Source organism: Sinocyclocheilus rhinocerous, unplaced genomic scaffold, assembly GCF_001515625.1.
Source record: "Sinocyclocheilus rhinocerous isolate Xijiao unplaced genomic scaffold, SAMN03320098_v1.1 scaffold1367, whole genome shotgun sequence".
NCBI classification, from domain to species: Eukaryota; Metazoa; Chordata; class Actinopteri; order Cypriniformes; family Cyprinidae; genus Sinocyclocheilus; species Sinocyclocheilus rhinocerous.
In genome coordinates this window covers 120,449-135,773 of record NW_015631710.1, presented here as the reverse complement: position 1 = coordinate 135,773, position 15,325 = coordinate 120,449, and the positions used below count along the sequence as shown (strand labels likewise).

Genomic DNA, 15,325 nt, shown 5'->3' with positions numbered 1-15,325 from the left:
AAAAAAGTAATATCTTTTTTTTTAACATTTTAAACAACGTACTAACATGTTTTTTAACATTTTAAAGTACTAACATGTTTTTTAACATTTTAAAGTACTAACATGTTTTTTTTTAACATTTTAAACAAAGAACTAACATGTTTTTAATATTTTAAAGTACTAACATGTTTTTTTTACGTTTTAACAAAGTACTAACGTTTTTGTAGGTATGCTTTTGGACGTTCTGGGTGTTTCTAGTCAAATTAACGTATTTTCCGAGGTGATATTATAAAGTTAAACCTATGAAAATGGCTTTAAAAAGCACATTGCGCCATAGTTTCTTCACTTTATAGTGTCAGAATAACCGTCTTTTTGCAGTAACTCAATGAGTGTGTAGATGACATGAGGCGGCTCGAGGGTGAAGTTCAGAGGATTTTGTACATGAAATGATAAGAGCACACTTTGTTTTAACACATTATTTTATTATTTTACACACAGTATGTTAACTTAGGCGCTGCAAGCCTTATGCATTATGCAAGTACTTTACAGGAAGTTTATTGCTGTGGCAGCCAACAACAGCACCACTCAACCATGCACACATTTTTATATTTAGTTACACTAAAAAGTTTCAGTTTAATTAATTCAGTCGATCTCATTACACCGTTTTAACATGGGTTTCTATGGAGACCGGAAGAACAGAATAAGAATAAGGCTGTTTGCTTTGGATGGAAGGATTTATAACCACTACCTGGTACATTTAGGAAATAACAGTGAACCGTCTTTTATTTTTTTATTGACTCTCATTGGCTGCCCAGCCTCACATCCATTCATGAGCGCCGGTTTCTCCTAGCAACAAAGAGGCAAATAGAATAGGACGAGGTGAGAGGAATTCACTCTCACCAGCCAATGGAAAGCGAGGTGGGCGGAGCCTGTGCTGGAACGACGTGTTGCCAGTGTGTCAGCATTGACATGCATGTTTACTGTCAGGGTTTACATGGCAACCGGCTAAGAGCAGGGCAGGATTGCAGGTTTGCTGTTGGTCATATGCGCAGACACGCTCTAGTACTGTGCGCCTGGCCGACTCGAGGGGCTCTGGTTCTCCCCGTACAATACGGCAACCTTGCAGAAATGAATGCAGGAGAAAACAGTGATGTCATGGGCTGCGGAGTCTTTTGCAGGGGCCAAAAATCAAGGCCTTTAAGTGAATTTTAGTGTGTGATAATGGTGTGGGTGTTTGATATTGTGCATGACAACAATGTCATTTCTTTTATTTTTTGGAGAAAAAGTAGCAAAATCAAATTTCTGCTGCAGTGGAATCTCCACCACAACCAAATGTAAACTTTTATTGGAAAAACTCTTGTTCTCAAAAATATTGTCATTTTTAAAAAATAAATACATTTTAGTGTAGTCACAGATTTTCACACTTTAATTACATTTAATACCTCAGCATGACTGTTAACATGCTGTTTTTTTTAATAGTAAAAAATAATGTCAAACTTGTCTGAATTGCCTTTGTCTCATAATCCTTGTGTTGTTCATTTACACAGCAAGATGTTGAGAAGTTTACAGATATCGAAAAGCTCTACCTCTACCTTAAGTTGCCTTCTGGTCCCAGTAGTGGCAATGACAAAAGGTGCATATTATTTTTTATCTACACTATTCCTTTCCATATCCCCCTCCTCTCTTTTTATGGTTTCAACACCTCGTTTGTGATTTTTGTGCTTTGCAATATCAAATACACTCATAGCATATATGTCTGTTTATGATTCACTCATATTTACATTCAGTGAAACATGCATATATGAAATGCATTTATGAAACAAAATCTAAACATTTGCAAGTATCATTTTTTGTAATATTTCATTTTGCATTTGTTGTCAGTTTTACATTGATTTATGAGTCATGAGCTAATCATTTCGCCATTTATATAGATTTTGTGTAAATTATGACATTGCAATACCAAGCTTCCTGTGTTTTATCATTTGTTTCCCCTTATCTGTCCATCATGTCAACCCCTCTTTACCAACATGATGTCCAATAGAACTGAAAATCAGAGGGACTCTGCAAGTCCTGCGATATGGTACTACAACTTTAACTATATTAAAGGGAAAATAATTTTGAAGTAGTTTGTAACATGATATATTATACAGGACCAACAAATGTACACACAGCCTTCTGGTGCTGCACCATCTCTGGTTTTAAGCCTTTCTTTTCCTCTGTTTTCCCCATAGCGACCAGAATTCCATGTCGTCCAGCCGGACTCAACAGATGTACGCGTTCAACTGGATCCGAAATCACTTGGAAGAGCACCCAGAAACCTCACTGCCAAAACAAGAGGTGTACGACGAATACAAGTGAGTGATTTGACACTGCAGTAATGGACAGAAGTTGTGTTTGCTTGTACTCATCCGTTTCTGATGCTATGTTTCAGGAGTTATTGCGACAATCTGGGTTACCATCCTTTAAGCGCAGCTGATTTTGGAAAGATCATGAAAAACGTTTTTCCGAACATGAAGGCACGCCGTTTGGGCATGAGGGGGAAATCAAAATATCCTTTTTGTGTGGAAAAATCTGATATATTTTGAATTTGAGCTACCTGCGATACACCTAAAGCATGACAACGTTTGCTTTTGAAGCATTTTGTGTGCATTGAGAATTGTTGTGAACCTTTACAATGCATTACGTACTGCTACAGTGGGCTGAGAAAAAAAGCATTTGTGCACGTGCCATCACTCCCTAACCTGGACTTACACAAATCAGGAGACGGGGTCAGTATCCTGTTTCTGTCAAATCCAAAACAAGAGATTCATATCATGCCCTAATTGCAACAGCATTGTGTTGGTTTTCAAATGAAGTGTGTACAAGTTTGATAAGCCTCTTATTGCTGGGCTTCTTTAGTGTGAGTTGTTGGACTCGACCGGACAGTCTCCCAGTGCTGAGGATGAGATGCGCTCGGCAGCTTGCGGTCTGGTCTGCGAATGGGCTCAGAAGGTTTTGAGTCGCCAGTTTGACAGTGTGGACGAACTGGCACGCTTTCTTCTCAACAGTCACTATATAGGCACTAAGTCCATGGCAGCTCTTACTGTTATGACTGGAACCCCAACAGGCAAGACACAAAAATTACCTCGCATACAAATCTAGACGATGCATGATTAAACTCTTTGAAAATGTCGGTTGTAGCAGCTACTGGTTGCACCCTTCAGGAGTTTTACTTGTGTGGCATTCAAACTATGTTCGTTACTTGTATTTAACTTGAATCTCTTTGATAAAAACCAGGTATGAAAACCCCTACGCCTGCCTCTGCCTTTGTGCCAACTGGTGAAGCCAACTCATTCCAGCCCCAAGTGAAGACCCTCCCTTCGCCTTGTGTAGACGCCAAACAGCAGCTGCAGCGGAAGATCCAGAAGAAACAGCAGGAGCAGAAGCTCACCTCTCCTTTGCCCACTGATGCCCAGGCCAGAAGGGCAGAGGCGGGCACACCCGGCCCTGGATCCAGCCTGACCTCTGGAAGTCCTGCAATACTGTCCCCTCAACCAACCATAGGCATTGTGGTCACTGCTGTTCCAAGTCCTATCACAGTAAGGAGATTTTGGTTGATAGCAGAGTATGGATGATTCGACATTGCTGAATGACAAATGATTTAGATTGTGCCTTTGTTTGCATCATTTTCAGGTTCAGAGAAACGGGCAACTAATGACCTCTCCAAGTCCTGTTGGGGCAGCAGAGGGAAAAGTTGTTCCTGTTAACTTCCAGGTCGTGACACAACCTGTTAAGCAGTCTCCAAAAACACCCCAAAATTTCCCTGCCAGCCCAGTCGGTGACAGGTTGGCCAGACACCGATATGCTCAGATTTTACCTAAACCCTCTGTCACAAGCGCCATTGCACTTCGCTCGCCCCCAACACTCCTAATCACCAACAGCCCCATCAAGACGGTGATGCCCACGCCCCATGTTAGCTCTTTAAATGTGGTCAAGATGACTGCAATTTCGTTAGCGCCTAGCAGTAGCAGTAGTAGTAGTAGTACTCCTACCCCGTTGCGACCTGCTTCGGCAGGTTTCAGTAGCACAGCTTCCCTGGAACAATCTTGCCAAATCCAGCAAGCGCAGAATGGGGCGTCTGTCATGTCTCTCCAGTCATCTGGGAAAGCTGGACGTCCCTCCACGACCCCAACCCCATCAGCATCCACTGTTACCAGTGAGGTAAAAGTGACATTCGAAGCTGTGAATGACAGTAACTCAGCTACTGCTGTTTATAAACAAATCACCGCATCAGGGGCAAGTACAGGACTAAAGAATGAAAGAGCCACTAAATTCAGGGCTTCCAGTGAACCCTCTTTTCTTATTAAGGCGTCCCCTGTGCCTGAGAGAGTGACAAGGGCCAAGAGTGACTCTACAACCCCTTCAAGTACAATCATGGGGGCTCTTGCCCCAAGCAGCAATAACAACAACGATCAACCAGAAAGTACTTTGTATTTAACTGTTACTAGCCAGAATGTAGATGCCGAATTGTCATCCATTTGTGCGATGGCAACTGCAAGCACTTCTTCAAAAGATGCTGGTCTCGGTCTAAAAAGCCCTCGAAAACGCTCTGCATCTGTTTTGGAAACCCATACAATCCCAGTTAAAAGAGTATTCATTTCCCAGCAACCTTTGGATGTTGGCTACAATGCCAAGCCTGGTATTGTAATAGCAGCTAAGAAGATTCAGAGACCTGGCACTCCAGCAAGACCAGAGAGCGCTCCATGCAAAGTTACACTAAAACAGAGTAGCTCTCTTCCAACTCAAATCTTAGCTCTTTCTGACACTCCCATTGGAGCCCTGGACACCTCCCAGATGGTTAATCCTCAGAATGAAGTTGCTGATATTAGCCCCAGTGAAACTGCTTCTGCTAATAGCACAGCTTTACTGCAGCAAATCCCAAGTCACCAACAAATCAGCAGTGACGTTTGTCAGCAGGTATCTACTGTAAGTGAACTCAAGAGTTCGCTGCAAGACTACTCGCAACAGATGCAAGCAGAACACAAGCAGATTGCCGCTAATCCATTATCGTTGATGGCCCAGGCAACTGAGACCACTAGTCAGCTCACTCTTCAGCAGGAAATTGTTGATTTTGCAGGAGCCCAAGCTAGTATAGACTATTTTCCCTTCAATGATGATGAAATGACCCAGGACAGTATTGTAGAAGAGCTTGTACAGATGGAGGAACAGATGAAGCTGAATAGCAGCTTGCAATCCTACCTGAGCTGTGTTGATATATCCCTACAAGGTCAAACCACGGTTGGCCAAGGAACAATCCTGTCGCCCCATCAGACAAGTACACAGTTCTATCATTCGTCCCACAGTAGCGCCACGCCAATCCACACGCCAACTCCGACGCCCACTCCAACACCAACACCTACACCAACTCCTACCTCCGAGATGCTACCAGGGGGGCACAGCTTGACCAGAGAAAGCCCTTGTTCTCGAATGGCACCTGTTACCCCAGTGGATAGCATTTTAGGCGGGCGCCATACACCCATCAGCACTCCACTGTCAAACTGCAGCAGCAGTGTTCCTCTGAGCCCCATCGAATGCCGCAATCCCTTTGCATTCACTCCAATAAACTCCAGTATAACTGGATATTATGATGGTAGTGTTGTGTCCAGCAGTCCAGTAAAACCCATGCAAAGGCCAATGGCCACCCACCCAGATAAAGCCAAGCTGGAGTGGATCAACAACAGGTACAACAGCACCGCAGGGTCTCCTGTTATATCCACCAACGCTACCATTGGTATCCTGCCCAGTTACCAGGATCTGGTCGAGGACCACTTCCGTAAACCACACGCTTTTGCCATCCCAGGTCAATCTCTCCAGTCTCAGTCAAGGCATCAGGACGGAAACTTGGGAAGGCTAACAGCCATTTCTCCAGTGCAACAAGGACAGCAAACCACCCTTAGTAGCAAGCAAGAAAGTTTTGCCGTCCCAGCTCCGTTGGACAACAAAGGGGCAGGAAGCACATCTACATCTGGAGGTGGAACCTTCCGGTGTCGCAGCGTTAGCCCAGCAGTTCGCCAGCGTAACCTTAGTGGCACCACTGCACAAACAGTCACCACCCCACGATCTGTTGTTTCTCCCTTTAATTGCCCCCTGACATTTGAGGTTCTGAACATTTTGTCCAACAACCAGTCTGGGGTCAGTGCCAGCAGCTTGGCCCAGAGGAGCCAATCAGTTCCACTAAACATCATGATGCAGTCTGAGCTGCTTCCCATCAGTCACCAGGGGCAGCAAAGCAATAGCGCTAAGATCACCACCGTGCTCCTTAGCAAGATGGACACGGATGGAGACGATGCAGTGCGAGGGCTGGGTGTAAATAACCTGCCCGCCAATTACACAGCACGGATGAACTTAACCCAAATCCTGGAGACGACACAGGGCTTCCCCGGAGGCCCCAACTCTCAGAACCAGCAGCTGCCTCTGGACTCAAGCCCTTCGCCTTTTGACTTCCAGAAGACGGGTTACCTCATAAGTGCGGGAGAGGAGCAAGTCACCTTCTCCAGTGGTGACAGTCAAGCACAATCGGGCTCTGGACTGCAACAACCGGAAGAGCAGCTTCAGCTCCAGGAACCGCAGTTGGAGTTGCAAGACCACCAGCTACAACTCCAGAACCAACAGCTGCAACTTCCAGATCAGCAATTACAACTCCGAGACCAGCAGCTACAACTTCAAGACACACAGTTGCAACTCCAGGACCAACAGTTGCAGTTGCCGGACCAACAACAGTTACAAGATGACCCAGATCTCACCCAGCACCACTTGTTGCCCCAAACCTCGCAGCAGGTTGTGGATCAGGAGCAGCAAGAGCAACTGGACTTCAACACTACTGTCAAGGATCTCTTGGGGGAGGACAGCCTCAACCCCAGTTCGCAACTCGTCGGACAGGTGGCGTCAGAGCTCAGTGCTGTCGCCTCTGACTTTTCCAGCGATATCCGGTTGACTTCTGACCTTTCAAGTAGCATTAACGACCTAAACACTTTGGACCCCAACTTGCTGTTTGACCCCAGTCAGCAGCAGGACCAATTTGAAGACGCCACACTGGAAGAACTGAAGAACGATCCTCTGTTTCAGCAGATTTGCAGCGATACTGTGAATTCTGCTGGTTTTGATTGGCTGGAGAATAAAGACCAGCCAACCGTGGAAATGTTGGGATAATATTATTTCCTGTTCTTTTACTGTTGATGTTGCTGTCGTCTGTTGTTGTTTATATTTATGGTTTCTGTTCAACGTTTGTTTTTTGTATTGCAACGTTTTGTGTATCCTTTATGTACAAAAATATTGAATGATGTGTCTGTGCAGCAAAAATCTGGACGCTTTGGACTGTCCAGTGTAAAGTGCCAGCCTGAGGTAAATCTCTTATGTGCTTTATCTGAATTTTTTTTTTACAATCGTTTTTTGTTTGTATTCCTGTTGTATGATTTCATAGATCATTCCAGTCATTTCTCCTCACTCAGAAGTAGGGCTGGGTATCGTTCAAAAATTTTCGATACCGATACCTTGACTTCGATACCGGTTCCTGAACGACACTTTTTTCGATACCAATTTTATTAAATCAATTTTAACAAGATTACATCAGCTAAAAAAAAACAAAACTTTTTTTTCGATTGTATCGAGGCAATTCGGTCGGTGCCTAAAAAGTATCGAACTCGATACCCAGCCCTACTCAGAAGTCATTTATAGTGGGCGGTCAGATATTTCCTCTGGTTCCAGCTGGTAGTAAAGTACGTTCAATATGATGAGACATCACCTGGTGCACAAGCATATCCCTCTTTCATACATTTCCTCCCACTAAAACCATGCAATATTCCAAGTGACAAATCGTTGACGTTGGGGAAGCTCCCTTTTTAGACAGTTGTCTAAGGATCCAGTAATGTGGCTTTTGCGAGTTTGGTAGGAGACCAAAAGAGTGCCCCCAAATACCGTAAGTACAGCAGAGGTGAAATATCACATCTACATATCGTAAATCGGTCAGTTCAGTGAACTGCAAAGATCTTAGGTGCTACTTGGTGCTGACTTAAAGAATCGCATTTACTGTACCTTTCATCAGCCATCATTTGTTTTGTCAAAGTGATTTTACACATGTTTGGGGGAAAAGGTTTTAAGGCCATAATACCTGTACTGTTAAATCCAAACTGTTGGGGAGGGATGAGATTTTTGGTTTGTTTGTTTTTTTCCCGAAAAAATGGGAAGATAAGACTCGTCTGCCTTATTTCCAGAGTCTAAGGCCTTATCCCATCTGATTAAAGGCTTCTGAGTTCAAGAATTACTTGAACGAATTTGGTGCACATTAGCAGTTCTCCATCTTCAGATGGTTGCTAGCCATTTTGAAGGCTTTGTTATGGTAGTGACGATGGTATGGTGATGGCTAGATATTCTTACCAACTCGAGATCAACAGGCAAACCTGTGAAGTTTCTCCAGCCTTAACTCCATACCAAAGAGAAGCTGTGGAAGAACAAGAGATTGCGATCCGTTGTGGTTTCCATCTTCAATCGCCCGTCATTTGTGTAAATTATGTATATGGCGGATGTATGGATGGGGAGCATGTTGTACAAGTTCACGAAGGGTAAGGTTCTAGGCTGTAGGTAGTGCGACATTTGTAAAAAGGACATAGTTGTCATCATGAGATTTCCATTTTATCAAGACGCTAATGGTAGGTAGATTCGAGTGCCCTTAAGAAGAAGACGCTGATCATAACGAGTCCATAGCCAGCACAATATTTCGCTTGTTGCGTTTCTGGCTTCCTGTGATGTGCTAGTAAACGTTGGGTCTGTAGCTTGCTAATATACCATTTTTCTTAGAAGTTCATTGGTTCCTGCGTACGCAGATGTGATGTGCAAATGAAGAGAGGATATTATAGCATGGATTTATCGAGAAAAAAAAAGAAATTAGATATATAGACTTAATTTTATCGTGACATAGCTAAATGTTGTGTGCAGAGACGAATCAAAGGAGCAGACACTGGAAATGGTTTGAAAACGTTAATCTTATTGCACTAGAAGTTGGGTTTCTTTTTCTGTCGACAAACAACAATTGGTGCCCACGTTGTTTTTCTTCTAATGACAATAAATTGCGTTTCTGGCTTCCTGTGATGTGCTAGTAAACGTTGGGTCTGTGGCTTGCTAATATACCATTTTTCTTAGAAGTTCATTGGTTCCTGCGTACGCAGATGTGATGTGCAAATGAAGAGAGGATATTATAGCATGGATTTATCGAGAAAAAAAAAGAAATTAGATATATAGACTTAATTTTATCGTGACATAGCTAAATGTTGTGTGCAGAGACGAATCAAAGGAGCAGACACTGGAAATGGTTTGAAAACATTAATCTTATTGCACTAGAAGTTGGGTTTCTTTTTCTGTCGACAAACAACAATTGGTGCCCGCGTTGTTTTTCTTCTAATGACAATAAATCGGGGAATTACGCACTCGTGCTCGAAAACGACAATGAATGATTGCCTTGTGTAGCAATGAGCTCTAATCTCAATGAGATCCGCGTTGTACAACTTCTCGTACCTGAGAAGAAAATACGAGATTTAAAAATTACAGTGCGTAAAAAAAAAAAAGCCAACATGCTTTACCATGTTATAAAATGACTGTATGTGCGCATGTATGTTAAACTATCTATGGTAGTATTTGTTGTGAGCACTCTTTTAGCCAATCAAAACGGGACGAGAGGGGACAAAAGTAGTTCTTCAGAAGCTATATGCATTTTACGATGTTTGCGAAGTTAAAATAAGTCTGTTTCTGTTCATGAACGTTGTACTTGTTTTTCGTTTTCTTCTTTTATATATATATAAAAATGCCTATGTGAAGAAAGCTGTAAATATTTTTCATGTTCTGGCGTTTCTTAAGGCACTGATTAATTACCGGTTTTTTTATTTTACCAGTAAGACTTCAGTCCTCTTTTGATGCACAGGGTTTGACGCCGCAGATGTCGTTCGTCAGGTCGGTCTTGTAGAAAAACATGTTCATTCTGTCTGTAGATTTGAGCCTCTGATGTGCTGCTTTATCTGCTCTATGTGGACAGTAGCTTGTTAATATTGCAGAAGCGTTTCAGCGATGTTTTGTTCTTTTCTCCTCTTTTTTTTTTTTCCAATGGAAAGTACTCACAGGTGAGATTTTTTAAGTGGTTTTAAAAGCCAATAAACATTTTTTAAACAACACTGTGTTGTCCTAAAGTGTGTCCAGTTTGAGCGTAACGGCGCCCTCTGTTGGTTCACATTGACACTGCAGCACACAAAAAAACAAGAGGTCATGAGGTCATATCATGTGCGATTGCAATGCATGCTGGGATCTCAAACCCTTAACAAATCAATAATAAAAATCTATCAAATTTCAATAAAACTTAAAATCTAAATATCAAACATTCACAGGTATTTTTAAATCTCAAAACAATGTCAGCTTTTATATGACTGATTTAGTTGTTTCTTTTTTGTTTGATTTAGTCTTTTTAATTTTTTAAAGATTGATATTTATACATGATTTTGTGTTTTGTTGTGTGCACTAAGAAGGTACTTTTAAAGGCGCTATATATAAAATAAAGTTTATTATTACAATAATTATTTGTTCAAATTCAATATTGTTGACGACTTTAACCAATGCCTTCAGAAATATTCAATACGCTACTCAAAAAGCTGTGTATACTGCATAAAATATATAATTTCATTTTATAGTACGTAGGATACGCTTCAGCAAAGCACTAAACGGTTGGTTGCTAATAGTGAACCAGATATTACCTGCATCCAGAACTTAAAGCTAAGTCTTTATTTTATCTTTTGAAATTGTTGTTGATAAGCTGCCTCAAATATTAAAATAGCAAAAAATTAAATGCCATTTTTAGATAGAGCTATATACTTGCGATATATATGTGTGTGTGTATATTTATATATGTGTGTGTGTATATTTATGTGTATATGTATGTATGTATGCAAGTCTAGTAGGGGTGGAACGGTACACAGATGTCACGGTTCGATACGATTTCGGGAAACGGGGGAAAAAAAACAAATCTACTATGCTCGGTTTCTTTTCATTTATTTTGAACAGACAGTAGTACAATATATTATTTTATTTACAAAAATTTTTTTATTTTTATATTACAAAATTATTTATTCAATAACTAAATTATTAATAATTATTTTAAAAACTAAATATTAACTCATATTGTTTAATTGACAGAATCCTTATTTATTTATATATAATACAAAATTATTTAATAACAACTATTTCTTAATTATTTTAAGAATTAAAATATTAACTTATGAATTATTTAATGTACAAATATATAGTTTATTTACATATCACAAATGTATTTAATAACTAAATTATTATTTATTGCAATGACTAAAATATTAACTTAATCTCATTTATTGTACAAATGTATTATTTAAATGTTACAAAATTATTCATTTAATAACTAAATTGTTTATTATTTATTTTAAAAACTAAATTATTAACGTATGCATTATTAATTTTACTAATATTTATTTTTATATTACAAAATTATTTATTTAATTAATAAATTATTTAATAATAATTTATTTTAATAACTAAAATATTTATTTATATATTATTTATTTCCAATAGTAATTCAAACACAAAGAAATACCGGAAAGAAGCATGTATTTCTGTTTTGTGTAATTCATGATGCTTTTACACAGTCACTTAGAATTGTGAATAATTTGAACAGAAGCGAAATAAACGCAGTTTTTTCTTCAGTATCGCTGACTTAAATATTAATCAAAAGTACAGTATAATCAAATTGCTACAAATTAGCAACGAAATAGTTTAGCTAGTGTTTCATTATTAAAAACGGATGGCTGAGCGTTGCGTTAACGTTACCAGAAGAACGTTTCTTTATAACTCTGTTAGCTGGGTAACGCATGTTTTTAAAATCTTGTATAACTTGTAGAAATTGTTTCCTAATATTTTTGATGGAAAAACATGTGCAGTGACTCTCCGCGCCTCTCGGTGGCGCTACAGCCTGTGGCCTGCGTGATGACGTCACGCCGCTGGAGCGGAAGCACGCGTTCTCTCTTCCGCTTCGGTGTCGCAGCGCAGCGGCACGTGTGCGAGTGAAATCATAATAATCGAGCGAAATGCGCATCGAGAAGTGTTACTTCTGCTCGGCTCCGGTTTATCCGGGACACGGAATGAAGTTCGTGCGCAACGACTGTAAGGTAAAGACTCGCTCACCGCTTATTGGGATATTTATGGATTATTAGAAACCTCCGCTTTCGCCATCAGTAGTTATTGTTGTGTATTAATAATGAGTTAAATGTAACTGTTTCTGAACGAGTCTCGTGTTTACTTCGAAGACTCCGACGGTAGCACCGCAGTAAATGCGGACAGAAACACGGTAATAACGTGCAAGTCACGTGACAAAAACATGGTATTACTGTGCTACACTTCCAGAGAAATATAAGAATATATATTAAATATATATACTTTTCATTTTAGTAGCTAAAATAGGTACTTCTCATTTAAGTTCTAATTATATTATTTATTCATATATCACAAATTTTATATTTATTTTCTACAAAAGTTATATAGCACAAAACATTTATGTAAAAACTAAATTATTAATTTAATAACTAAAATCTTAACTTGAATATTATTTAATTTACAAATATGTCTATATATATATATATATATATATATATATGTGTGTGACAAGATTATTTAATAACTAAATTATTTATTTATTGCAATAATTAAAATATTAACTATCTCATTTATTTTACAAATTTATTATTTAAATATTACAAAATGTATTTAATAACTAAAATATTTATTATGTAATCAAATTAATTTTATATAGTTTTTATTAATAAAAAATTAACTTATACTATGTAATTTACAAATATGTATATATGGCAAAATTATTTAAATAAATTATTTATTCCTATAACTAGACAAATTTCACGATTCGATTCTTATTCAGAAGCTTTCGATTCGATTATCAATTCTATTCAATATAGATTATTTTGAGTATATATCAGGTTTTCTCATGGAAAAAAAATCTCTCAACTAATGCTGTAAAATATACACGAGCGTCAGTTGGTACTTCATTACTATAAATATTGAAGGTTAAAATGGACTGATTTGTTAAAATTACACTTAATGAAGTTTTTAAAATAATAAAGTTACAATTACATCATAATATTTCTACTTCAGTTTTTTTATATATAAACATAATGGTGGCTGTCATAAAAACCTGATGGATTTATTCAAACATAAACACTGAAGAACAGTAAACTGTATAATGAATATGTTATATGGTGCTGCATATATTTAGCAAAATGCCCCTCTCTACGGTTTATTTTTCTATCTGACTAATGAGTTTATGGTCACCGAATATGTTTTTCTGAGGTAAATGTGACGTTACGTGACATTGTTTACAAGCTGTTATATTGAGGTCTTTCCGCGGCTGAAACACTGATTGAGAGATTACATGAGACAGGAGACGGATTGTAAAGTTGTACTCTTTCTTTTAACTTAGCTTCGGATGTTTAGTCATGTTTATTTTGTGCTGAAGCTGGTATTAATGTGGAGGAGATGATCAGTTCACGTCTGTTAAACTGAGGAGCTACAACGATCTGACACTCCACATTAAACAGAAAATAGCATACACTGATTGAGCGATTACATGAGACAGGATACGGATTGTAAAGTTGTACTCTTTCTTTTAACTTAGCTTCGGATGTTTAGTCATGTTTATTTTGTGCTGAAGCTTGTATTAATGTGGAGGAGATGATCAGTTCACGTCTGTTAAACTGAGGCGCTACAACGATCTGACACTCCACATTAAACAGCGCCAAAACAGCATTTATTGTTTGAATACTGCACTACAATGGACAGAATAAAACATGTTAGTATTATGGTACTTTTGGCATATTCTCAGTTGGTGTTTGTCAGTGTGGATCTTGACATGTTTTGGTGTTTTGAAGGTTTTCGGGTTCTGCCGGTCCAAATGCCACAAAAACTTCAAGAAGAAGCGAAACCCGAGAAAGACCAGATGGACCAAAGCTTTCAGGAAATCAGCGGGTAAAGAGCTGACGCTGGTGAGAGACTCACACACACACACACACACTCACACACACACACACTCACCCTAGTGCTGGGCGGTATGACTAAAAATGTATATCACGGTATTTTTCATCATGCTGTTTTAATAGAACGTCTTTTACTCACACACTCACTCACTCACTCACACACACACACACACTCGCAAGTGTGTAGAACGTCTTAGAGATTACGTTGGAATTAATGGTGTTGCACTCTTCTTATTTGCAGGATAGGACTTGTTCTGTTAAAATTGGAAATTATGACTCCGCATCTGCTACTTTCTCGTGTGGGGTCCCACAGGGATCTGTTCTTGGTCCAACTTTGTTTTCTTTATATATGCTGCCCCTGGGGTCAATTTTTAGGAAATACAATATTAACTATCATCTGTATGCTGATTTTTATCTTTATCAGGCTTTCTGCATTTGATTGGCCAGGACAATTGTGTCCCATAGGTACAAAACAATTTTGTACCTATGTCTTAATGTTTTTTGATCTTCATTATATACTGCTTGTGTACAGCTTGCTACAATTTAATTTAACAATTACAGTACTTGTAACCATCAATTTTTATGGTTTTGAAAGTGCTTTATAAATAAAGGTTGTTGAATTTATTAGGTTTTTTTTTCTATAGTTTTTATAAATTTTTTATTTCAGTTTGTTTATTTTTCTACATCAAGTAAAACTAAATGAAAATGAGAAATAAACCCCTTAACTGTCACCCCCCATTTTTTAAAATCGGCAATAAAGTGCACTATCCATACTTAAATAGTTGTAATTTATGAACACTTTGGAGTGTTCAGACCTAAGGTTGGTCTCTTTTTAAAGAAGGAATTTTTTCAAAAAATTCAAGTATCAAAAAGTTAGACGTTTACATTTACTGTAAAGAAAATGCGCTATACTTATTTTATATATAGTAAATATTTTACATAACAGGTTTTACTCTAAAATTGGTATACAATTAAAGCCTTGTGTCTAAAGTTATGTTCCAAATTTTAAGTTGATATGAAAAAAATTGAGGTTCCTGTGAGATTTTATTTAGGGCGTTATACCACAAACAGCCACCGGGTGCCATCCAAATTCCATTGAATTTTTTTTAATGCATTTTTCAATCACAAATGTCTAGATTTCTCTGTAAATCTTACTTCTATCTCAAAATAACCACCAAATATGGAATCCTGAGACTCAGACCATAACCAATTATATGTTTGTCAAGATTATAAAAAGGTTTGATTGTAAAATACCGTAATAC

The 15,325-nt window shown here is 38.6% G+C and overlaps 1 protein-coding gene across 3 annotated transcripts in view; it reads left to right on the top strand.

The window, feature by feature from the left end:
- Nucleotides 1-7,520, top strand: part of LOC107741823 (DNA-binding protein RFX7-like) — a 16,140-nt gene extending 8,620 nt beyond the window's left edge. For 2 of the 3 annotated variants that reach the window (XM_016554602.1, XM_016554601.1), the window contains exons 3-10: nt 1,527-1,612; nt 2,021-2,059; nt 2,211-2,333; nt 2,411-2,527; nt 2,663-2,747; nt 2,878-3,085; nt 3,256-3,557; nt 3,652-7,520. In XM_016554602.1, coding sequence (XP_016410088.1) covers nt 1,527-1,612; nt 2,021-2,059; nt 2,211-2,333; nt 2,411-2,527; nt 2,663-2,747; nt 2,878-3,085; nt 3,256-3,557; nt 3,652-7,167 — 4,476 coding nt within the window. In that variant the 3' untranslated portion in view covers nt 7,168-7,520. The remainder of the gene's footprint in view (nt 1-1,526; nt 1,613-2,020; nt 2,060-2,210; nt 2,334-2,410; nt 2,528-2,662; nt 2,748-2,877; nt 3,086-3,255; nt 3,558-3,651) is intronic. The other variant, XM_016554603.1, reaches the window with a different exon arrangement.
- Nucleotides 7,521-15,325: the final 7,805 nt, after the last annotated feature.